The sequence below is a fragment of the Pezoporus wallicus genome, unplaced genomic scaffold (genome assembly GCF_028554395.1).
Source record: "Pezoporus wallicus isolate ANWC-B61680 ecotype Strahan unplaced genomic scaffold, APGP_CSIRO_Pwel_v1 contig_3847, whole genome shotgun sequence".
NCBI lineage: Eukaryota > Metazoa > Chordata > Aves > Psittaciformes > Psittacidae > Pezoporus > Pezoporus wallicus.
Window position 1 is genome coordinate 1979067 of NW_026639842.1, and position 26535 is coordinate 2005601.

General features: G+C 36.4%; 1 protein-coding gene across 3 annotated transcripts in view; it reads left to right on the forward strand.

Moving 5' to 3' along the window:
- Positions 1 to 26535, forward strand: part of PTPRN2 (protein tyrosine phosphatase receptor type N2) — a 655166-nt gene that overhangs the window by 290286 nt on the left and 338345 nt on the right. For all 3 annotated transcript variants that reach the window (XM_057416429.1, XM_057416426.1, XM_057416428.1), the window contains one exon: positions 35 to 114. In XM_057416429.1, the coding sequence (XP_057272412.1) occupies positions 35 to 114 (80 nt within the window). The remainder of the gene's footprint in view (positions 1 to 34; positions 115 to 26535) is intronic.

The window sequence follows — 26535 nt, forward strand, 5'->3', positions numbered from 1 at the left end:
TATGAATCTTACATTTTTTAATAATCTCTTCCAGTGTGCTGGGACCAGCTGTGACCTTCAGAGTGCACTCAAACCTCGAAAACATTTCAACCGCAGATGTTGCCAAAGCAGCAGGTAAGTCCTTGTCCTCCGTTCCCAAACTGTAACCTCCCACGTGTGCGTTTTCATGAGCAGTACCACTACAGACATCTCATTCTCCCAGAAGACTGACATTTAAGAAGGGGGACGGTCAAGAGGTGAGTGGCACATATGGGAAATTGAAGTGTAACATCTCTGAGTCAATTAAAACTGCCTGAGACTTCTTTGTTTGTCAAGGAAATGGATTAATTAAAGACTTGCAATCAAGGCCCAACATGGTGAAAAACTCTGTGTTGTCATGAACACCAGATTGGTTATTTGTAAATGTGGATATAATACCTGTGCTTTTTCCAATACTTTTTTTCAGGGAACAAAAATGTTACTACATCTTAGCCTGGATTTCTGGATCAAAAGATGGTAGAAATATATCTTTGTGTGCTGTTTAGGTAATTTCAATGCAATTTAATCTTGGGAGTAAATGTGTTTCTGGAGATAACTACCACTGTTCTGACTCTGGCTGGCTTCTTGTCAATTTGTCTACTAGCTTCATTATGAAGTTTTCACTGCAAGAAATAATTCATGCAAAGTAACTAAACTGCTAACTGATTTGCCTTCAAATTACTCAATTTTAAATGTTTTTTAATGTTTTAAAAATTATGGACAAATTGTAAAATTGCTTGAAAAGAGAAACAAAAAAAGTTAATTTAAATCCACACTGGGAGCCCAGGATTGTCCATTAAGTTCTCCTTTTGCTTCACAGTGGATCAATTTAGTATAGAAAGAACTTCATTAGTTCCCATGCCAGAACTTTCCTGTGCAAGACCTGTAGAAGAAAGGTGGTGTTAACTGGTGATTAGAGAGTAGCAAATGTGATACATTTTTTCTTAAAAGGGTTTAATATGCCAAAAAGCCATAGATGTGTATTGTCAAAACTAGGAAATAATAGCAATAATTATTTAATTATGGGAACCTGAATGTGTATGATATACTGGCAAAAAATCAGTGTGTCTTTTTTATAGCAATGATCTGCCTTGTAAACCTGTTGAATCTCTCTGAAGGGATCAACAAGTACGATGCAACTGGTAAAGCTTGCCTGGATTACCGAAGACTTTTAACAAGGTTTATCCCTAGAAGTTTCTAAGGAAACTAATTGTTTCTTAGAATGTGGAATATGGAACATGAACATGGTGGATCAGCTACTGGTTAAGAGGCAAGAAACAGAGATTAGGAATAAATTATTTGTTTTCTCAGGCTAGAGATAGCAGAAAGGTTGAAGGACCCCTGCTGGTGCTGTGCCATTCAACATACTTATAAATGAGTTGGGAAAGACAATAAGCAGTATGATGAGAAATCCTTCTAATAATATTAAACTATTGGCAGTCTTAAAGGTGAAAGTTGATCTTAGAATTATATAAAAGCCTTACCAGACTGAGTGACTGAACTCAAAATCACAGCTGAAATTCATTGTAAACTAGTGTAAAATGCACATGGAGAAAAAAAAAATAGCTTTTCATATGAAGTTATAGGTTTAAATAGACCATTAATGCTCTGGAGTAAGAACATAGTACAGTAACAGGTAATTTAATGAAAATAACAGTTCAGTCTTCATCATCAGTTGATCAAGGAAAGTGTTTTTAAGCATGAAATAGAAAACTGAACATTTTTTTCTTGCATGTATTTAAATATGGTGTACAGTGCTGATTCGCATACTTCAGAGGGTTTGGAAGCTCTGGTTGAAATGGAAAGATACAGAGAAAGGCAGAAGACTGTCAGCATGACATATTTTACATAGAACAAATGGTGAAATGAGGCAGAAAACTGTATTTTGGAAAAAGATGCACACGGTATGAGAAAGGTCTATCAAGTCCAGTGTGGCACAGTGAATGTGGACAGGATCGTGCAGTTTTGCAGTGCAAGAACAGATGAAACTGGTAGAAGGCAGGTTCAAAATGAATCAGAATGCAGTCTGTAGTTTTGCCTGCTGTAGTTAATGGAGCTTACATGTGTTCAAAAATTTGCATATTAACAAGTTCATGGAACAGACATGCACTGAAATTTAGCAGGTCCATAGGAAACTCGTCAAATTCAGGAGGTTCCTGAATGCAAATTGTCTTGGCCTGTTCCTAGCAAGCTACTCTTAAATGTAGAAATGTTGAGACTAATTTCAGCAAAACTCAAGACATAACATTAGTTTTTTCTTACCACTGTTATCAAAGTAGTTGCTTTCAACTTCCTTAATCTAAATATTGCTGATGTAAGGATATTCTGGAGACAAAACCTTTGTCACTCCAGAGTAAGTTCTACAGATTCGCCAATTTAAATTAATCCTTTATATTGTAATTTTAGCTACTCTATATATTCATATCCCAGGCATTTCATAGAATCATAGAATAATTAGGGTTGGAAAGGACCTTAAGATCATCTAGTTCCAACCCCTCTGCTGTGGGTAGGGACACCTTACGCTAAATCATATCACCCAAGGCCTCGTCCAACCTGGTCTTCAGCATTGACAGGGATGGAGCATTCACAACCTCCCTGGGCAACCCATTCCAGTGCCTCACCACCCTAACAGGAAAGAATTTCCTCCTTATGTCCTATCTAAACTTCCCCTGTTTAAGTTTTAACCCGTTACCCCTTGTCCTATCACTACAGTCCCTAAGGAAGAGTCCCTCTCCAGCATCCCTATAGGCCCCCTTCAGATACTGGAAGGCTGCTATGAGGTCTCCACACAGCCTTCTCTTCTCCAGGCTGAACAGCCCCAACTTTCTCAGCCTGTCTTTGTACAGGAGGTGCTCCAGTCCCCTGATCATCCTCGTGGCCCTTCTCTGGACTTGTTCCAACAGTTCCATGTCCTTTTTATGTTGAGGACACCAGAATGCACACAATACTCAAGTGAGGTCTCATGAGAGCAGAGTAGAGGGGCAGGATCACCTCCTTCGACCTGCTGGTCATGCTCCTTTTGATGCAGCCCAGGATACGGTTGGCTTTCTGGGCTGCAAGCGCACACTGCTGGCCCATGTTCATTTTCTCATCGACCACCACCCCCAAGTCCTTCTTCGCAGGGCTGCTCTGAATCTCTTCTCTGCCCAACCTGTAGCTGTGCCTGGGATTGCTCCAACCCAGGTGTAGGACCTTGCACTTGTCATGGTTAAACTTCATGAGGTTGGCATCAGCCCACCTCACAAGCGTGTCAAGGTCCCTCTGGATGTCATTCCTTCCCTCCAGCGTATCAACCAAACCACACAGCTTGGTGTCATCGGCAAACTTGCTGAGGGCGCACTCAATCCCACTGTCCATGTCAGCGATGAAGATGTTAAACAGGACTGGTCCCAACACCGATCCCTGAGGGACACCACTCGTTACTGGTCTCCAACTGAACATTGAGCCATTGATCACAACTCTTTATGTGAAGCCATCCAGCCAGTTCTTTATCCACTGAGTGGTCCATTCATCAAATTGATGTCTCTCCAATTTAGAGACAGGGATGTTGTGTGGGACAGTTGTTTAGCACATAAAATATTCAGGCTTTGATGACTGCAGAAAGACGTTTATAGGAGTCTTACATCAGCTCCTCTCAGAGCCATGGCCATAATATTGTTCTAACTAAACTTTATGTTTGCCGTTTACAAAAACAACCCCTCACAATTCTATCTAGCTGTCAAACATTTTAAATTCAAAAAGTATGTAATTTTTCTTTTCTAACCCATAATTAAGGCTGAAGAAGCTTGTCAATGTACTAGCTAATCAGTTCATTTATTTTGAGCAAAATTGTTACTTGCTGATCTCTAAAGCCAAACATAAATTCAGCTAAAAGGTCAACAGCAATATGTACTTAGATAAGACTTTTTTTAAGGCTTTAATTGTAATCAGAAATTTTGAAAGTAAACAGTGTCTTGACCAAAAGTATTCCAAAAGCTTGACTTACCAAAGAAAACCAAAGCAGAATAAATAAGTACATACCTCCAGGATAGGCACAGATAAGCGCATAACTCTATGCTGTACTGCTATTAGGTGCCTTAACATCCATCCAAGAACTCTGAAAGCAGAACTTGTTTACAGAAAATGAATAGACCAAACTGGCAGAAGAATTTCACTATCCATCACATCCTGAGAAACAAAAACGATTTATAAACTGAGATAATAAGATGCCATAATAATTATGGGAATGTAAATTATCCAATTTGCAAAAGGGAGTCTATTTTTGCAGATGTTAAATACATGCATGTCTCACCAGTATCCACAGGAACAGTTTTTTTCTGCAGCAGTTTAATCTTATTATTAATGTAGTCTATATGTTTTGTAAGCAAAATGGATAAACTGTCTGTTTTTCTTGCATTATTTAGCTTTAATATAGGGAACTATATTAAAAGTTTTCTATCCTTTCCTGTGGAGCTTGACAAATGTAGAGGTTGGAGAAGGCATGGGACTCTTTAGCAACTGGGCAAACAGATGACTAACTTAGAATATCTATTAAGAAAGAGAGATATGGAAGTATGGTAATAAAAATCGTTTCTATATTTTCTTGGTGTTTGAGATCTGTTCTTCTTGGTGTCCATGAGAGCTGGCTTGAGTAGAGATAGAGCACTCTAAAATCCTTCAGCCATGTTCTTGTTGATAAAAATTTATTCCCCATAACCCACAGTTCCAATTCTGTGTAAAAGTTTTGATTTTTTTTTTTTCATTTTCTAGGACTACATAATTATAGGGGAAAGCTGACAACAGAGTAATTTAAAATTGTGAATAGCTTGCTTTCGCACATTAACAATACCTTTATTTGCTCTTTGGCTACAGAGCAGGACAGGCAGCATTTTGCTAGAGTTGGTTACTTTGACACTCATAAAATAGAATCTTGCATCAAGTAGCTGTCCTGTGGCCTATTTCTGTTTAATAAGACAGGCTCAAAAACGCAGTGTAATTTCATCTCAGCATTTTGAAGAAATAAACTTTCTCTAGACATAGATGACCTGCTCTAGAAATAGTTATACTTGGCACGTGACGTCATTTAGATAAATGAATGTGGATTTTTTTTTTTCTTCAGTTTAAAGGTTATGCAAAATCTAGCAGAAAACAATTATCAGTAAGAGAACTCAATATAAAATTGCAATATAGTCAGTATAGTAATGAGGAGTGAGTTTGTTTTATAGGTACTCCAGAATCCCACCATTTATGGAGAGACATATATAGTAGCAGTAATTCGAAAAGAAGAATCTTCTGAATTTTCCAAGCATATAATTTTAGCATCAAATGGCTGTAACAATTGTATGTATCTATTGTACAAAAAGAGATGTAGAAGAGAAATTATGTGCATAGACACTCAGCATTTGATCACGTGTAGCTGCATTCTTTAACTAGTTAGAGTCTTGCTTACTTTTTTTTGGTAATTTATTAAAATGCAACATTTTGGGTGTAAAATTACAGATTTTGAAATTTGACACCTGCAAATTTTGGTTATGTCCCAGCTGTGGCAAAATATCCAAGGCAAAAAATATTGCAATCTAACTTTTTTGACATTGAGACTGTATATTTTTGCTCAAATTGGCAGCTCTAAACAGTCAAAACATGATCTTTAGAATTAGACAGTTCTTTCTGAGATGAAAAGGGTACTTCAAAACCCTTAGAGTTAACTTACCCTGTCTATTGGTTTAAGTTGATGGTGTCTTAATGGTTTGAAGTAGACCAAGATATCGTAGTTTTAATTAGGATGATTAAATGGATGCTCATATTAGTGACCATGAATTCAGTTGGTGAAGAAGGTATTTATACCTTATTTTGCCTCCAGTATATTTCTTTTGCTTGGTAGGTCAGAGCTGTAGTTATAGGCATCAAAACTTACTCTTCTAAATATGTAGGTTCAAGTATCTAAAACAGTAGTCTAATTCCAGAGTCTCTTAGTTTCCATCACACCTTACAAATCCTTAATGACCTTGGCTAGTTAGCAGGATTGAAATACAGAATCTTCTGATGACCAACAAATTTAAAATGAAAAGCCATGTCAGACAGTGAAACAACCCACTTGCATTAAAAAAATTATTCCAGGTTCTTTGTCAATTTGGAAATACTGGTGAGGAATCTGCCTTACACAGTCACTGCAGAAATTGTTTATTTCTCCCATTTTTTAAGCACATTTGGCAAAATCACAGTTTCATCATGCATCCAATCTGGGCCCTCTACAAAGGGCTGAGTGTCTGAGAGTCTGACAGGAACAATTTTGATTTCCTTATAGAGTAAGTGCTAAAAAGATCCATTATAAATATATTTTAAAATACTAACTATGCAAGTACAAATGATTAGTTAAAACTATAATGCTTGAATGCAAATGACTTATATCTGTTCTCTCGTTCGTTCTAGTCATGAAATACAGTTCTCTTTTTATTGGTCAAAGTGGGTTATCTTTCCAGTTTGCTGCATATAATAGTACATTTATGGAATATTTTGTTAAGCTTGCACATCTCTTAATTTCATGGTCTGAAATTTGACAAAACAAGACACAGAGGGAAGATAATTTACTCAACATTAGAGAGACAATTGATGAGGATCTGGTAAGCAGCTTAAATTGACTGTTCATTTCTAGAAACACTGCAGAGGCTCACTCTGCTCTCTAGACAGTGAGTATTGACCATACCAGCACTGTTGACAGAAACATGATAATTCTATGTTATTATCCATTATTATCAAGAAAGGTTTTACAGGAGATTCTCAAGGGACAAAAGAGAAAGAACTGTTATTGGCTTTATTTTCATATAATATAACTTCAGATCTTCATATAATACAGTTACATGTAATGTGTATATGTAAAGAATGTATAAACATAGCAAAGGGAGATTAGGAGAAGGAACAACGGCACAGAGAGGAATAAATCATCAATAGCAAAAGTAAGATTATGCAAAGTTTTGTTTAGTTATCCATGTATTTAGTTGAAAGCATATTTCAAATAGATATTGTTGACTTATGTCTTTAAAACGTCATGGTCTCGGAGGAATTTGAAGAAAACCCAGGAAATGTAATTTTGTGCAGTGAGTTCAGAATACTGTGATTTTCTCTCTCTGATTATTTCGGCTTGTGATTAAACACTTGTCTGGCCTTTGATGCTTTTTAGACCATTACTGATTAACTGTTACAAGTTCTTTGCCTAATTTATTTCATTTAAGTAAGTGTAATCTAGGAATTTATTATTCTTTTTACTGCTTCTGTTGCTGATATAATGAAACCTGGCATTGTTTGTTGTGTTGTTTGGTGATGACAACAGCCATCTTTTTTGTGGTGACTATCAGACATACTAATCTGTATCATTAAAAGCAGGAAACTTCAATTTCTGGATAAAAAGTTGTCTTCTTTAAGAAGTTCTGGTTCGTTCTAAATAGCTATAGCCATGTTGATTTTTTGGCATAAGTTTTGCATGTCTTGTGAGAAGTCTCAGAAAGATGAGCTCTGTTGATTCAGTCACAAACATGTCCATGCTGACATACTGTCTTGGTTTCCTTTTTCTACCCCACAACCATGAGCAATAATGGTTGCTTTGAAACTTATTCATTGGCCTGTCATTGTCAGGTTCATAATTCAGCTGTGATGAAGTGAATAGCACAAGATGAAAGTCTATGTCTGAATTCCTTCCCTCTATCTAGATTTTTGTAGATCATGCAATTCGATGTCGTGCTGTCTGAGACGGTAACAAAGTGTGTGTCCATGAATAATTTGAAGTTCATCTTTGAAGTGAACTGACAGCATCTGTGTCAGAAACCTTGAACAACATAGCCAGGAGGCTGTGATGTCCATCTGATTCCACTCACCCTTGCCCTGATTTAAGGAAGATTACAGTTCTTTGGTCTATAATGTGAAAAGTGAAAGTTTGACAGTTTTTCTGTTGCTAGCTCTCTTAAGTCTTTTGGTGTGAATCCCGATTTCCTCGGCTCGAGTCTACTTAGCTATAATTGTCCTTTTCCACCTCTTGGCCCCCCTGTGGTGGATTAATTCCCTTTCACCTGTTGTACCATCCAATCTGTCTGAAGCATTTTCCTCAAATGCTTCCACTGGTAAATAAAGGATATCATTATAGTTTTAAGGATTATTCAGAATCTGAACTGTCTCCTGCACTACAAAATGTCTGATACAAAGATTAATGAAGCTTTGAGATAGCATTTCCTTCCCACCTTGAAAATGGGGTGAGTTTTAGTAATTCTGATGGGTGCCACCAGCTGGCAAATATGCCTCAGTCCTGAAGAATAGCAAGTTATCTTTGGTTCTGACTTTTCTCCAATTACTTCCGCCTAATTATGATATGCATTGTTGTAATTAGTAAGGGTGGATTTTAGAAAGAAATATTTTTGCTTTAAAACCACTTTCTGTTGAAAAGGAAAACTTCAGGACTTCCTTCTGCTCACCTTATAAAGTGATGTAATACATTGCAGCATAAACCCCTAAATCGACCTTCTTATCTATTGGAAACTCTAAAGCTAGTTAGCAGTTTTATAGAATTGGGGAGAAAAATAAGACTTAGATAGCTTCAAGTACCCAATTAGATTAAGTTGTCAATTAATTAAAACAGTGGTGGTTCATGCCATTACATTCTGATGCTTTTTATAAACACCCATTCATAGAAAACCATCAGACTGGTATTAAACTAAAAGAGGGACACATCATTGGTGTAGCATATATATTAATATTTTAGCATACAGTAGCTGATACCTGAACCAGACAGTTCCAGCTGAGTTTCAGTGGAAAGACCAGAATTGAAGCTTAGGTTGATTTGCAGCTACTCATGTGTTTCTGTTAGTTGCTTTTCCTGAAATCTATAGGCAGACCTATGACAACAGATGAAAATAAGTCCTGGCTTAAAGGTTAATAGTGATTTTAAAATTTACTTTTTTAAAGACTCCTCTGGTAATATAAATGCATAATAATAGTGAGGGTAGAATTTGTCTAACCTGGTTGCAGCTGTCTAAATGTTAGACATTTATTTTCAACTAATTATCTACATTACCTCTACATTAAAAGAAAAAGAAATAGATTGTATGAACTCTTAGATTGTTGTATTGTCACTTACCAACAGTGGTGAAGGGTAGTTGAGAGAAAGCCATCACTAATATCCACAGAACTGTGTAGATATAGTTGATGATAGGACTGCCATATATAGATACTGCAGATAAATCCAGGGAGATTGATTGATGTCAGGATTGTAGACTTTAATACAGTGGAAAGCTTTCAGGGTCTTCCTGTAGCCTCTGCTCCTTAACATATTCAAAACTATTTTTTTCTGTTTCTAGATCTCTTAAAGTATTCTGGTGCAAATCAAAATTTATTCTACTTAAGCCTCCTTCATTCACACTGTCCGGTAACATATTCAAAGCTCTTTAAGAATTCAAAATTAATTTAAGGTTGAGAAAATTTACAGAGATTTCGAGTTTAATAAATATTAGCATGTGTAATATTATTATTAAAAAAAACCAAATGAATTCCTGCCATCAGCTTGCTCACACCTACAGCTGGTAATGCAAGATGAAACTGCCATGTAGTTAAAGTGCAAAGGTTTTTTTTCTCAAGTCCAAGAAATCAGAGGATCACAGAATGGTTAGGAGTGGAAGGGACCTTAAAGATCATCCAGTTCCACCCACCCTGTCATGGACAGAGACGCCTCCCACTAGACCAGATTGCTCCAAGCTCCATCCAACCTGGCCTTCAACACTACTAGGGATGGGGCAGCCACAGTTTCTCTGGGCAACCTGTGCCAGGACCTCACCACCCTCACAGTAAAGAACTTCTTCCTATGTATTTGCTTACATAGATGCTTCAAAGTGACCTGTACGTTTGGAAAGGACTGTCTTCAACTGATGTAAATCAGCAAATGTCTCCACTGATGTCCATGGCACTGCAAATGTGTGAAACAGAAAGATATTTTTTTGTATAGTAGCAGTACTGTAGGGTACCACTATGAATATGGTATCAAAAAGTTCTTATACTGAATTTCATTCCAATTTAAAGCAAAGCAAGCAGAAATCCCCAAATCCAAGACAACCTGCTTAATGTTGTATTTCATCGTACTATTTAGCAAAATTGCTTCTATTTAGCATTTTTATGATAAGGAGCACATTTTCTAGGAAAATGAAAATATACATGCAATATGGCATATACAACAATAATGCTTAAAATTCTAGAGATCTTATATGTTATAGTCCTGTAATAAAGTTGTATATATTTTGTGCAGTACACTTCAGTACACTCTGTTTACAGCATATCCTAAGCGGATTAAAACAAATTATTTAGGAATGCTTCAGTTAGAAGAAATCTCTTAAGGCAGGCTCATAAGAGGCAGCTTTTATGTAAAGAATAGGTAGGCAAATGTAACATATATTGGTAGATATATAACTTTTAAGCAAGCATTACTAAAGAAATTAAAGAAACTTAAGAAAAATAGGTCAAATAGCAATGTAACTAACCTTTACCCAGAAAGAACATTTTTCTCACCCATTAGACAGATTGATTTTAACTTTTAAAAATGTGGAACAGCAAGATAAAACTAGCAATTTTAATCTATGCTTGTAAATAAACACTAGGCACCATATGGAAAAGGGGATAATATTAAATTTTGCATGCTACCAACAGGAGAATGTTCTTTATCTGATGCAACTAAATATTCTATTTTTAATATATGAAATTGCATGATCAGCAGTCTTATGATTTTAAGTGATAGCTTTCATATCAGCCAAATAAAAAAAAAAAATTATGAGAGAAAGGAGTGCTACTTGAGAGCTCTATGAAAAATAGTTATTTAAAGCACAAGGAAAAAAAAAACAACCCAACACAAAACAACCCACAAAATCAATTACACACAGAATCATCTTAGAATCAGGCTGTCATCTGTTTTTGCTGGAGAAAAGTAATAACATGAAAAGGCACTTCTCCAGAAGCATAGAGTTTTGGTAACAGTGTACAGGGGCAGCTGACCTGAACCCGACATCAATCTATTCTCTTGGTAGAACACAGTGTATGGGATGACATCTTGGGAAGGAGGTGCAAACGTGACTTGGGATGAAAGGGCAGGTGGAAGGTTTCTGGCTGGAAAAGGCTTAGTTAGGAGGTCTAGAGGATTCATGTATCATCCATCTTGAAAATAATCACTTTGCATGACCTTCTGTTGCTAATGGCTTGTGGAGGGATATGTCTGAGAGGGGAAATAATGAGCTCTTGACAGTGGGACAAGGAATTATTTGAGAGCTTTGAGAGATTTTTTGAAGATGAGAGAAGTTTGTTAGCAGTACTCACAAGGGCACACTTGTCAGCAGTATTCAGTTCTGTATTTTAACATTGCCTTCATTTTGAGAGATCTTTCTCTTCTGGATTGAAGGCTACTTCAGGAGCTGCCACTGCTACCTGATAGCCTGCACAATGTTAGAGAATGTTGTTACTGCAGGCAAGCGATTAGATTTTCATGAATTGTTTGTTTCTGGACTATCTATGGTCAAAGAAGGTTTTTTTTTCCCCTTGAAATTTCTTGAACTCCAGATATCCATTTTGACATGTAAGATAAGATAGCATCATATTAATAGGTTTTTGACCTTGTTCTTATTTCGAGATGATGTTTTCCATTGTCTGACAAAAACTGTATGCAGGATTTAGAGATTAGTGACCATTGTAATAATCTGCAAATACTTAATCTTTCTAGTATTAGGTAGTCTTCTGGAAAACATGTTAAATCCCTTCATTCTCTTTGGAAAATATTTTCTATAAATTTGAACATTATGAATTAAGAGAATTGTATGGCTTTAGCTAAAGTAAAAGTACATGCTAGATTTAATCTAGCCATATATTTTCAAGAAGTACCTGTAACTTCACTGTGCCTCTGTTTTCTTTAGTGTAAATCTGAAATATAGAGAAAAAAAGGGCATTTTGTGAAACGAAAAAGAAAAAATCTATAGCATAATGATTTTTTAAGATAATTCAGAGGAAAGACAGTATGGTCTTCTACAGTATAATTATGATCATTTGTCTGCTGGTTTGTTTTGTTTTTTTTTTTTGTATTTTTTTCCCTAGTTGCATTACTGCAACAAAATCAGGATGACAGCAATCATAAAATCATTTTGGTTGAAAGATCCATCTAGGGGGTTATTTAGCCTGTCCCCCAGAATTGTGATGGGATTGGCTGGCAGGAGATCGTATAGCTAATATTTGATAGTCTGTGAAAAAAAAAGACAGATGAGAAAAAATGTGTATGCCAAAATCCAGAGGGTGTCTCTTTCCTAAGTTTTATAGACATTTTAGATCAGTAACAAGAAAAGGTGGGTAGCTACACCCCATTGCTCTTTCCTAAACAGCCAGGTAATTACTTTTGGCATTTTGACAAGTGTTTGCTGGAGTGAAGGTCAAAGCTGTCAGCAGAGAAGATCTATGCTAATCTGCTCAGCTGGAGAAGACTCAGGTAGCTAATGTTTTGTAATTAGAAGTTGTGGAAACCAGTTTTCACTGTAGTTTTTTGCTGAGCATAAGTGAACTAATAATACAGAGTAATTTAATTTATCACCGTTTACAAAATCGGGTAAATGGATGCTTAGGAGTAAGCAAATTGGAGGAATGGTATGTACTGTGGAAACACAGGTCAGGATTTGATGTTCTAATCCTAGACCTCAGCATAGTAAGATAAAACTGCAGTGTTTTGATGGTTATCATTGGAACTCGACTGGAACCTCATAGTAATCACAGTAAGAAGAAGGACCATTTTTGCTGAATAGTTTTCAAACTTGATCAGCTCTGCCAGACAAACTGTTGAACTGTCACCAACAAGGAGCCACAGGGGCACAGCGGTAATGAAAATATTCTTCTAATTCTTTATGACTTTACATGTAATCATGGAATCATTAAATGGTTAGGGTTGGAAAGGACCTTAAGATCATCTAGTTTCAACCCACCTGCCATGGACAGGGACGCTTCACCCTAGACCATGTTGCCCAAAGCTCTCTCCAGCCGGGCCTTGAACACTGCCAGGGATGGAGCATTTACCACTTGTTTGGGCAGCCTGATCCAGTGCTTCACCACCCTCACAGTAAAGAACTTCTTCCTCACATATAACCTCAACTGCCCCTGTTTAATCCAAAGCATGTAGATAAATAGGAAAGGAAAGGATAAAGGTAGAGCTTTGATAAAGCTTTAAATCTAGATCTGAAGAGCAGTAGGTCTATCTGAGACATAGTTTTTAATTGAGAAGAAGATGCTTTTTTCTTCTGGATTTCATGATCGAGCTTTTATAAGAGGCTGTTAAGTCTTGTTGCAGGGAGCACAGAACACAACTGATTTTGGAAAGAGATCAGAAATTGCTCCCCGCCCCCAGCTATCCTTCTTTCTCTGAATGCATTTTGTGTATTATATGTATTATATTATTCTTTCTGACATTTCTTTCCCTGGCATTTTTCCTCTTCAGGGGAATCACCACATATTCATTCCCTTCTTTCATTGCCATTTAACAACTTGAGGGTATATTCTCTGCCCATGTGCAGCGATATAGCTGTGAAACTCACATTAACATTAATGGAAAATGTGCAGCTGAAATCAACCACACAGGGTGTAGTTACTACCCTTGGCTGTAAAATGGATTTGCATGTTCAAACAGGAATTATTTCCACTTAAAAACTGAGAAGTCAACCAGGTTATTACATTATTTTATGTTAAATTAAAAATATTTTAACATTAATTTTTTAATGCATTTCAAATTGAGAAATCCACCTGCTGCAGAACCTGTTATTTTGTGTTACAACATAATGTTTTCAAAGGTAGCTGACATTTTAAGCAAGTAAACTATCTATCTTGGCAGCTCCCTGTACTTTGCTTTCTTTAAGCCTTAGGAAAATAAGTTATTATTTGATGGTAAGTTAATATTTTGTTAATTATGAAGAATCTGCTCCTTTCAGGTAATCTGATTTTACCATGGATGAATTTGAATATTTGCAATGGTTTTCTCAGTCCTCCTGTGATTTTGCTTTTCCATTCTGGTCCCTTTTTCTCTCTATCTGTCCATAGCTCTTTTTCTTACTGACAGGATTGCTCCTATAGAATAACTAAACATCTGAAATCAGCAGAGTGGACAAAAAGAGCTGAAAGCTGGGAGATGTGGGAAGCCTAGAATATCAGAGATACAAGTCACTGTTTCCAGTACTGACAGTATGGATGAGGAAGTTGATCTTCTTCTGTTCTTATTAAACTCATAATGAGGCAGAGTTTGCATACTTATTACTTTTTTTCTGCATACTGTTTCAGTTTCTCTGGTGCGCTTTGCCAGTGTGAATAAGCATATCCATCTTTCACATTATATTGGTTTCTTGGTGTGTTGTTTGTAGGTAAAGAGTGTCACAGGATTTAAGAACTCTAATTTGGTGTCTTCTGTTATACTGTTATACTGATATCTGTTATACACTGGTATCTGTTATACTGCAAGCAATCACAAATGTTAGAATTGGCATATCTTTATGTGTAGAGGCAGATGTATCAAAATGAATTATAACTTGGCCTGAAGAGTTTTAAACAAACTTAGTGGAATATTGCCATGCAGTTAAATAAATCTTTGCTTTAGACAGACGGGAATAAGTATCTAGGACTTCTCATTCCAAAAGATGTTTATATCTCAGATTTCTTCACTAAGAATGAAGTTTAAATGGAAGCTATCAAGACAGAAAGTTTAGTAATACAGTATACAGTCCACAGAATGTTTTCACTATCACATGTATACACTTTCAAGTTCAAACTCTGATACCCCTAGGAATAAGTTCATTTTTGTTCTTGGTGTGTATCTAGTAATATCTATTAACTTTTCACAGAATGTACTGTTGCTGCTGATGAGCATCCTTTGTCTCCTAGTTCCTCTTCTGTATAAACACATGCAATTCACACATGTTCATTAAACCACTGTTAGAGTCTGGTTCCACAAGAGAGAAACCCGAGTTTGGGGTAGATCTCTGCAGAGATGTGAAAGCTATTGCTGGTTAAGTCTTACCATCATCTAGACAATTACATGACAGAAGTAGTCTGTGTTGATGTTTACACATGCTAAAGTTAGTACAACAACCCACCCCCCCCCCCCCCCAAAAAAAAAAAACAACACCCCAGTTATATCTGATTTCCATAGTCTTTTTCTTTTTGAACACTGCTAGAGATACAGTACATGGCTAAAGGAACCAGGTATGGCCATTTATATAGAAACAGATTTTAAGTGTACTATGCTTTCTCTGTATAGCTCTCAAATTCTCTTTTTTTTTTCTTTTTTTGTATCTGAACTTCAGTCATAAGAAAATAACATGGAATTCTATTAGGTTTCCATTCTTCACAATTTTATTCAGAAACAGTTGTATCTGATGGAAGTGTAAAAAAGTCCTATTGAAATGGTATAATTTTCAATTTTTATATTTCTAGCAACTTTGTGCATTATGCATTTTTAATACATCTATTCACAAAGAGTTCTTGAATGTGTTCCAAAATGAGCAGGCAGGTTCTACCCTTGCACTAAGGGAGCGGGTAGTCATAGGTCTCCACCAGTGTGCCCTTGAGACTAAGCTATTCATAGAATCATAGAATCACAGAATGGTTTGGATTGGGAGGGACCTTAAAGATCACCTAGTGCCAACTCCCCTGCTAACTCCCCTGGAATGAACACCTTCCACTAGACCAGGCTGCTCAAAGCCCCATCCAGCCTGACCTTGAATGCATCCAGGTGGGTCATCCCTAACTCCTCTGGAAGTCTATGGTAATGACTCAGCACCACTTTTTAAAGCTGGTATTTATCATGATAAATCAAGATGTATATGATTTATGGTGAAATAGTTATTTTGAATTCTGAAATTTTCAAATTGCCTAAAATATTGGCATACAGAGCCTCTAACACTAAATGTGCGAATACATAGACATAGATCAAGCCTGCCTAAAATATCTTCCATGTTTTACTTCTAAGGATATTTAAACTTTCAAAGTGCCATATATTTATGTGGCTGACAGTTGTCTTTTCTCTAGGAAGATTTCTGTGAAGATTATGTGAACAAAAATTCACTTTAATATTTTAGATTTCTGATGAATCCTGAGTGAGGATTACCAAATTTAGATATGACATTTATTTTGATTGTTAGCTTGATTCCTGTGACAGGACTTTTGTGTATAGAATTGAAAGAGTTTCTTTACACTTAACATATCAAAAACCAATCAAACTTTTCATAAGTATGTTTGGCTAGTTCATCTTTTATCCTAATCCTGGAATATTTCTTTGGAAAACATTGCAAGTAAAAACATTAAATTCTAATTTCCTTTCTTATTATATTATTATTTTCCTTTATGAACATTCTTTGCTGCTCATTCCCACATCTGCTCATTTTTAATTTTTAAGGGCATAATTTCCCACATTTTAATAGAAGATATTTCTTTTTATCTGTAATTAAATCCATAACTTGTTATTCTCAGAAGGTTATTATGAATTGTGACTTGACTGTTGCAAAAAAAATAATGACATAAAGAGGCTCCTAATATCAATTTAGTGTAAGGATTTAATTTATTATTCATTAATTTTGTATTCATTGTAATAGCAGTAATCATTAGGAACTCATTGGGTAGGTATGAGAATGTCAGGCACACTATATTTCCATAGGAATTCAGTTCATTAGTCATCTTTAGCAAAACATAAAATGCCATTCATGCATTAATGCTGTCACTTGTTTCTCTTTATAATTCTATGGCTGTTATTTTACATAAATATCTTCATATGTATAAGCTGTACTGGAATGTAAAAGTTTCAGTATGTGTGAAAACTCCCTTGTCTGTCCTTATGGCAACAAAAATTTTACAATTTTAAATCAAGATAGCTTCACTCAATTTATGACAGTATACAGGCTAATTTCACATTATATTATCCTTTCAAATATTGTCAGTTTACATTGGCAAAATGTCAATTTTTTAATTCATACAGCCTGCTTTTTAAAAAAAGCATTCAGTTTAGCAATGCAAAATTCTACTTTTTATTTCAACACTAATTCATGTGTTCATCAGAACATATGTAATTTCCCATTTTAAAATGGGAATTAATATTTCATATTAATTAATGTTGTATTTTAAATTGTCCAGAATGGAAATGCATTTTTTTCCCCCTATAAATCCCTCAGGTGCATCATTTTTAACTGTCCCGTGTTTCTGAAGCTGAATTCCTTGTCCAGTAAAAGATTCTGTTCGTGTTAAAAATGAGTTGACTGAATGCCTTAGAAGAAAAGCCATTGTGTTTAGCATCATGTTAACTAATTACAGTAGCTGCCTTGCAGCTTAATGTTGGAGTTGTCCTTCTGTGCACAGACCCAATCAGTCATGGTCAGTATTGTGTCAGCTAACTCAATTCTTTGTAATCAAATCTTAAACCTAAGAGTGGATTTCATCTCCTCTAACTCATGTGTCTGTCTTTTAGGTACTTTTAAGTGTAAGCTAGTCAACTTCAGCTCCCATTGCAATCAGTCGAATGTAGTAAGTGCTTCCAGAGGGTAATTCATTTCATCCCATGAGAGGTGTCTGTCTTATCTGTATCTCCTGTATCTCATCTATCTCATACATGTCTATCACACTTATGATTGGTGTCTAGGATAGGTCGAGTATATATCATTCCCTTGAGAATCTGTTATTCTCCATTAAATGCAATGGGAGCCTTGCTTAAATTTAGGGCCAACCAGGATCTCCCAGTGAAAGCAAATCCCTTAGATCTCTCTCAAGCACCTTTAAAGCATATTTCAGGATTATTATGTGCTTAGAAGTCTGCTTCTGAATGATAGGCAGCATTTTTGGGAGCAAGGAATTTCTGTCTTTCCGTGTGCAAGGATGGGATATAGGTCACTAAATAGCATGCTTTGGTAGCAGTTTGAGCACTGAGCAATACCTTGAGTGGCTGCTAAATACTTCTTCAGAAAAGTATTGGTTTTGCATGACCCTGTGTCACTTCTGCCCCCCCCCCCCCCCCCCCCCGTGCTGATTTCTTAGGTGCTTGGGTCTCCTGAAAGGGCACGTGCTGCTGTGTTCAGTCAACAGAAGTGGGGGGGAAAGGGAGAAGGGTAACTTTTTGTTGGCCATGGCTTTTTAAAGTTATACCTGCTTCACCTGTAACTCTATATGCATAACAAGGTAGAGGATGACTGTGAGCCAGTGAAAATGTTCAATAGCTGTGTAGCCCTATTTATGATGTCAAAGATCTTAACATATGAAAGGGCTTGATCTCAGCCTGCTTGATTCTTAGACTTCCAGCCCTACATAGTTGAGCTGTGACTCTTTCCTTTCAACTAGGATGTTATTGAATTGTTAATGAAGTTCATAATTGCAAATTCCCTGGAAGATGCTGACCTTCAGAGCACCACAACTGTGACATATGTTTTGAATTTTAAGCATAGTGTTTACTTATGAAAACCCATGCCTTTTATTAAGGAAATGTGGGATTCGTCTGGTCCTTTAAAAATTAAAAAAAAACAACAGTCTGAGGATAGAAATAATAAATGCATACCTGGAGCTGACTATTGGTGGTTCGGTAGGCCATAATGTTCACCTGCAGATACTTGCTTTTATGTTGCATCATTACAGTATTCCTTAGTTTTAATGACTTTTTAATTCCGAGCACCCTGGATGTTCAACAGGAGATGCAAGTCACTTTGTAATGGTTTATTGTACTTCAGGGCACGTCTAGCTTCTGCTAAAAACAAACTCCATTCACTTAAAAATAATTGATAATAACATTCTTCCTTTCCAATTCTAAGAAAAACCCAAACAAAAACTGAGCCATCTTTCCTTACAGAAATTATTGTTGTAGCTTCAGTGCTTCTGTAGCCGTCATTGGCTTTGACCCTACACCAACGATGCTGCCATTTTTTGGCAAGAAGTCACAGTATGTGGTGGAAGTTGCCTGTTTGCACATCAATACATGATAACAGCAGGGCTTTTTGAAAGATGCTTTCTGGTAGGTTGCAATTGATATTGAAATTAATTTCTTTTAAAGGCTAGCTTGGTTTAATACAAACTGTCATTTCTTTTTGCTTTTCTCTCCCACCCTGTCTTCCTCTCCACCTCTTCAGATGCTCTATGCATTATTGTGGCCTGGAGCTTCTTGGAGTGTTCTTCCAGAAGCCACTGATTTTATAAAATTGTCTAATATAGACAAATAATGTTGTTTCCTACACAAACTGCACATATATAAAGAAATCTCTCTCTAACTTGCTGACAAGAACAGTGAAACTTGAAATCCAAAACATACATTCCTAAATTCTCCTGCTCCTGATTGCTGGTAAAGGCTCTTGTGGTTTTCAAAGAGAAACAACCCTTATTTTGTCTTTCCTGACAATATTTATAACAATAAGTCAAGGGCATCCATTCAGGGATTAGCTACCTGTAGTTTGAGTCTCTGCTCATCATCACTCCATAGCCCTCCCATTATGTGTGTCTATATTTTTAAGAGAAACTTCGGTTTGCTTATCCTCTTTCTTGGATATTGAAGAAAATTTGGGCACAAGGCATTCTGCCAAAGAAAACTCTTCTTCATCAAGCACCTGCAGAATGAGTTTGTGTAGGCTAACCTATGTAAGGGATACCTTCTAGATGTCTCATGTAGGCACATGATGGCTAAAAAAACATTGGAGATGCAGTCACTTCAACATTTCCTGCACACAGCCCAGTCCATTTTACTTTGCAATATTAGATAAATGTTCAAATGTATTTTGGCACAAAACAAGGGAAACAATTTGCTTAGGAAATGGGGCATCTTCCAGCACATCTATTAACAGATTTCTAGTCTTGCTATTGCAAGATACAGTCAGATGTGTAGCAGTGGAGCCACTTGAAACAATCATAATTATTCTTTTGTAATTAAATTAATAATTTTTTTTCTTGGGAAGTGTATATCTCTCATATGTTCATTTCTGCTAAAGGATTAAGGATTGCCAGCATGTTTTAGCCTTGCCTTGCCTTGCCTTTTTTGAAACCAAACAGTTTAGTTTCATGCAGTTTAAAAACAAACAAAAAAAAGAGTTCATGTTTAAAAAAAGAGAAAAAAGAAATAAAAATTATTAAATTTGGGGAGTGAAAGAAAGTGATTTTTAATGTGAAAGAGAGTACTTTATCATATGTCATTCTGTTGGCTGATAAATGTATTCTGTTAGACTTCTGCATGCAAACAGTCTCTTCTTTTTGTTTGTGCCACTTCCTAATCAAATAATCTACTATGTTATTAAACAATATTTATCGTTATTCTAAGAATTATTTCAATTTTACTGGTGTTATGAATAAAAATATCAAAAAAATACCATTTTGGAAATATCTTAGTTAGTAGCTTTAAATGTCATTGCTTTTAAAAAATAAGGAAAAAAAAGCCATATGATTCTAAATCACAGATGTGAGTTTTGTCACTTTTACTCAATGTGATTTTGAATTTTTCAGTATTTTCTTGTGATTTTTCTCAGCTTTAATAGGGAGAATATTATTTTCACTGTTATTTGAATCACTGAAACTGAATCTTTTCCCTTTACTGACAAAAACAGTCTGAAAGTCACCAGCTGAAAAATGTATACATTCTCTGAAAAGTACACAGTATGACTTATATAGAACTCATTGTTAAGAGAAACAAACTATGCAGCTTTATTAACATGTGAAAGATGGTTTTCTCTAATGACATTCCTTTTTTTTGGATGTTCTCTTTTACATACAGTAAGTTAAATCTTGATTGCAGATAAACTGAAATTATATATTTTTAAGGCACAGGATATGCGATTTCACACTGCTTTGAAAAAAAAAAAAAAGTCCTCTACAAAATTGTATATATATTCTTCTTTTTCACAGCATATATGTGTGTTCTTTAGTCTGTGTAAGAGTGGATAGTTTCTCTCAATAAACCAAAGCAAAATATTTTTTCATGAGGTATAATTACTGATATATTTTTACAACACCTAATGATACAATCATAGAATCATAGAATAGTTAGGGTTGGAAAGGACCATAAGATCATCTAGTTCCAATCCCCCTGCCATGGGCAGGGACACCTCACACTAAACCATGCCACCCAAGGCTCTGTCCAACCTGGCCTTGAACACCGCCAGGGATGGAGCATTCACAGCTTTCCTGGGCAACCTATTCCAGTGCCTCACCACCCTTACAGTAAAGAACTTCTTCCTTATATCCATATCTATATGTTTAAGTTTTAACCCATTACCCTTTGTCCTATCACTACACGCCCTAGTGAAGAGTCCCTCTCCAGCATCCCTATAGCCTCACTTCAGATAGTGGAAAGCTGCTATGAGGTCTCCACACAGCCTTCTTTTCTCCAGGCTGAACAGCCCCAACTTCCTCAGCCTGTCTTCATACGGGAGGTGCTCCAGTCCCCTGATCATCCTCGTGGCCCTCCTCTGGACTTGTTCCAACAGTTCCATGTCCTTTTTATGTTGAGGACACCAGAACTGCGCACAATATTCCAAGTGAGGTCTCACGAGAGCAGAGTAGAGAGGCAGGATCACCTCCATCGACCTGCTGGTAACACTCCTTTTGATGCAGCCCAGGATACTAAGAGAATATCAAATATCAAGTTTCTCTCAAACAACTTGCATGGCACAAGTTACTTTATATTCTCAGAATTTTCCATGTGATAACATCTTCTCTAGTTTAAAATGTACATGAACAGTCTATGGAGCACTGTTAGGACGTCATTAGATGAAGGAAGTGCCTACATTTGACTTATGTGTGTAAGCACTCATTATGGTGATGGTGGGATTCATTACCTGTGGAGACATCTGGAGCCACTGGAGGAGCTGTAGCTGTCTAAGATACTTGCATAGGACCTCACTTATGGGTAGTCCACATCTCTCGGGGTTGTAGGTTAGTCAACCAACCGCACTTACAAGAGCCTGGGAGACTTAGGCATCTAAGTCTTGCTCTAGGTTTCTCATCAATCTGCAGTCAGTAGAGCTGAGAGAGCTATTCAGCTGGGCAAGAGTAGGTGGCTGATCCAGGGAGATCTGAATAGCTCTCTTAACTATATTAGCTTTGGCCTTTATTAACTACATTGGGAGCTTAGGCAACCAACTGGTATATAGGCGTATCTGCGTAGGCACTTGGGTTTAGATGTCTTAATGTGAGAGCTGCATTCCATCCATAGCTCACACTGAGTATGATGGCCTAGCACACTTTAGAGTGGCACTGAAAAGAGCTGGCACGTTTATTAAGTGTAGATTTTGCTTGACTTTTCTGAAGAAACTGTGCAAGATGCCCTTCAGATTGCAAGTTAGTCTTAAACAAAACTTGGGGAAGGAAAATAATTATTTTTGTTAGAACAAGAACTTCTGTATAATTTTCTATTAATAATTAAAACATCTGCAGTTTCTTGGTGTTACTAGTGTTAAATTTTCATAAGGGGATATGCTTCATCTTTAGGAAGTAAGAAAGAAGTAAAATGTTTCCTACAGGTGATTGTTTTGTATGATTGTCCAGTAAAAATTTTTTGTACTTTTATTAAGCATTGAAGTCATTGAAAAGACTTGACTTTACCTGGAATTGTTTGCAACTGTTAAATGTATTTGGTCATATACAAGGGGTTTTGTCTTTTGCTCAACACCTACTTGTGACTTTACTGACGTGTTTATTCTCTCTGGCCAGTACTACAAATCACAATATAAATCTGTATAATCAGTCTTCCTGATTAATCCTGTGGCTGAAATCTCAGCCTCGTCTCAGAAAAGCATTTGGTGAGGATGAAGACATGAATCCACTGTTTTCTTTTGCCTTACGGAGTTTGAACCCGTCTCCTTAATCACAATGCTAGTAAAGTACTGGAAGGAGATTCTCAATCTTTCTTTCAAAAGCGTAGAATAATTGAATGTTCACTGATCTAGAGCACATGAGAGCAAAGGGAAGACTGCAGTGTCTCCAGATATGTGGGTGCTTCTCAGGACTTTAATACTCAACTCCAAGTCCTTCCTTCTTTATATATTTAATGTAAATTAATTCTTTCTTGGAGAAATAATTGAAACTGAGGTTTTCCCTTTGCTTGTTAACAACGGCAGCTTCAACATCCACTATGTAAATCCAGTCCTTTATGACTGACCTTCATAATTTTTCCACTTTGGGGGGATTAATTTGATCTATATGACAACAGTTTGATTTCTTGTACTGTTTCATAATGTGTGCCAACCTGAATACTTCTTCAGAGGTTTTGATTCCAACCATATCACCCACCCTTCGTAGGGGACGCACTTCACTTGTTTGGGTTTTGGCTGCAAGGAAGGTCAAAAAGTAATGAATAAATGTCAAGAAAGATCACTTATGAGAAATGGATGCTCTGCATAATAAACATTAGCACATGTTTAACAAAAAATTTCCTCCAGTAGAAGTCATTCCCATATTAATTTAATCCTGCTGTCTAAGATAATACAATCTCTTTGAAACAGTCTCGATTCTTAGTGCATAGGGACCTTTTCTGGATCAGAGGCCAAATTTCCATTACCTGATGAGCTAATCTGACGTGACAGCCTCATATGCAGATGGGGGATCTCTTGTCAATAGTTTTCTGCAGAGACAAAGAGAAACAAATGTCTATATTCATTCTCTCACTTCATGCATGAGTAACATTACCTTTCTGTCTCCCTTTCACTCTATTCAGGTAGTCATTGAGAATTTAAATATAAGCTTTTGTGTTTCTGAGTTAGCTTATGCATGCAAAGCTGTTTACAGAAGACTGGCGTCCTTGTCTGTTTGTTTAAGTACAGTATGTATTTTGACATGTAAATTTACGTGAGGCATATTTAATCAGTCACAATGATATGCTAATTGCATTCCTGTATGAACTGCATAAAAACAGCATTTGAAAAAAAAAAATATGAAGGGAACTTATTACCAGCTGAGACACTTTCTAATCAGTATTAGGCGTCATGAAAATGCACAAAGATAAAAGTGATAGATTTTCAGGACTTTTATAGCCAATAAAGCAAATACACACTAAAGAAAATTGTCTTTCTCTGACCAGCCTGAAAGTTAGAAAATAGCAACTGAAATCCATAAATTAGAAGGCCAAAAATCTCTGAAATGCCTCTGCAGGTTTTGGATGTTGTTCACTGACATAATTTGTGTTCTGATAAGGTTATAGGTTGATCTTGTCTCCAAAAGAGCAGTGACATTTAGACTTTAGCTCACTCTGCCCTGAGGAATTGTTCAAGTATTTTGAATATAGTTTTCTTTAATATATATTTTTATAAGCAAATCTCTAACTTGTTCAGGTGCAAGTGGTTCACTCAAGAAAAAACAGTATATACCAGTATAAACAGCTACTATATGTGCGTATGTATAAATATTAATCAAAATACTCACCCATTTATTTTCTGGTCATTTACCACCGAATTTCACTGGTAATGATATATTTTATCCCTTTTTTAAAATGTATTTATATTGCAAGTAACTTATATATGAATGCTGGATCAGACTTTATTTCAGTTCAGATGAAAGGATATGCGGCCTTTGTAGTAATGACCCAGTTATAAGTACAGGGGTGTTAGGAAGAGCTTTTCCTTATATACAACTCAGAGAAAAGAAAGAAGAGAGTCGATACAACTGTGCTTTTGTGCTTTTGTGCTTCAGGGAACCACACTTACTGCTTCCTCACAATAACACTAATATCTTGTGCTGATGCTCATCATAAAATTTAAATTTTTTTGTGGTTGCCTTAATTTACTCTTTATGCACACATGCATTAGGAAGGAAAAAATCTGTTTAAAACATAAAATAGGAAGTTAATCAGTTTAATTGGTTAAGATGGAGTATGTTAAAAGTTATCTACTTAAGCAGATGTGAATTTCGCTCTAGACCCTATTGTTTTGTTTACAGTAGCTCACGTGTTTGCTTCTTTTGGCTGAAGCCAGGCAAACTGAGCGAACAGTAAGTGTACGGTGGTCTCCTCACAGTCTTCCACATATTAAACTCAATCAGCTTGACACACAACTTTAATTTAAACAGTGCCATTTATGTGACCCTAGTGAAGTCCCTTAGATCTGCCTTTAAGTGGGAAAAACAACAGCAGGCCTAACACAGGGAGTTTTGCAAATAATAGTGAGATCCTCAGAGGACAAGAGTTCTGAAGCAGAAACTGCGTAACACATAGGTTGATGAGAAACACAACTCTGGTTGCACAGCCGCTTAATATCCACCACTAATTGGCTTTTACTTCTTATTCCTCACTGTCTGTGAGCAGTAGTAGGAAATAGTTACATTTCTTTACTCACAGTAGTCTGAATAGTGCTCCTGTACCCTGTGTATCAGCCTTCTTAGGAGGCAGAAAAGAAGCAAAAAAGCTTCTTCTGCGTGCCGCAGGGTGGGGAGAGTTTATTGCACAATTTAGTATTTTGTGATAAAGTTTCTGGATCTCCTTCAGCACAAGTGAAGGCAGAACATGTGTGCATTTTTTCCTTTGAAATATGAGGAAGATGAAGGTAGGGAAAATTGCACATCATGTGTGCGTGTATAATGTATGGAAAATATATTTTACCAATTGGATCTTACTGAGATTTCCATGGGATGGTAATAGCACAGAATTGCTCAGGCTTCTGTGTATTCAACAGCCCTGCTTCAGCTTCTGCATATCTGTTGCCTGCCTGCAATATTATTAAAGTCTCTGTGTACCATGCTATAGTTTTCTGAACTGTAAACAGTATTTTAAATGTTTCCATTGGTGGCTTGTGTCTAGATAAATGGCACTGATATGTAACATAATCTTTTAATGATGTTTGATGTTCTTATTATTCCGTAAATCAATTATTATGTTATCCATTAATGTTTCTCTGTAGATTCTGCAGTGTCATTTTACTGAAAGTAATGATTCCCAATAGCTACACCTCCATGCTAGGTAATAGAGTACATGTAGAATGCTTTGAATTGCAGGCTGCTCAAAAAATACATCATCATTTCTTTTCTGTATGCCTAAAAGAGCTCTATAGTTGGTTTGCCTTCAGACTCCTTGCAATTTTTATTTACCCAAATGAAAATCTGGCCTTAGCAGGAAGGCTTTGGATCACCAAGTCTGGGCTGTTTGCAAGAGCAGCGGGGGTAGATGGAATTACAAATCAGAGTACCTAACATAAGAAATATGTTGAAAATTTGGAAGGAAAGCTGTATTGGGAAGCAAAATGTGCGAAAGACAGTGTGAGTTCCTTGGTGATTTTTTTTTTTTGAGTTTTAGTTTCAAGTTTTATATGTTAAAGACAATCAAATCAGGTTATCACATCATGTAAAGCCATGTTGATGAGTTATGATTAAAATTCCCGTTCCAGACAGAAAACAAAACAACCACCCAGAATAAAACCAAACAAAATTTATAAACAAGTAATAAAATGTGCAGACAGTTGGGAAAATATGATAGATTTACAGTGAATACAGTGACATGCTGAGTGACATTAGAAAGGCTGTGTCCTGTCTGGATGAATTGCCATATCTGGTATTTTGACCCCTTTAATG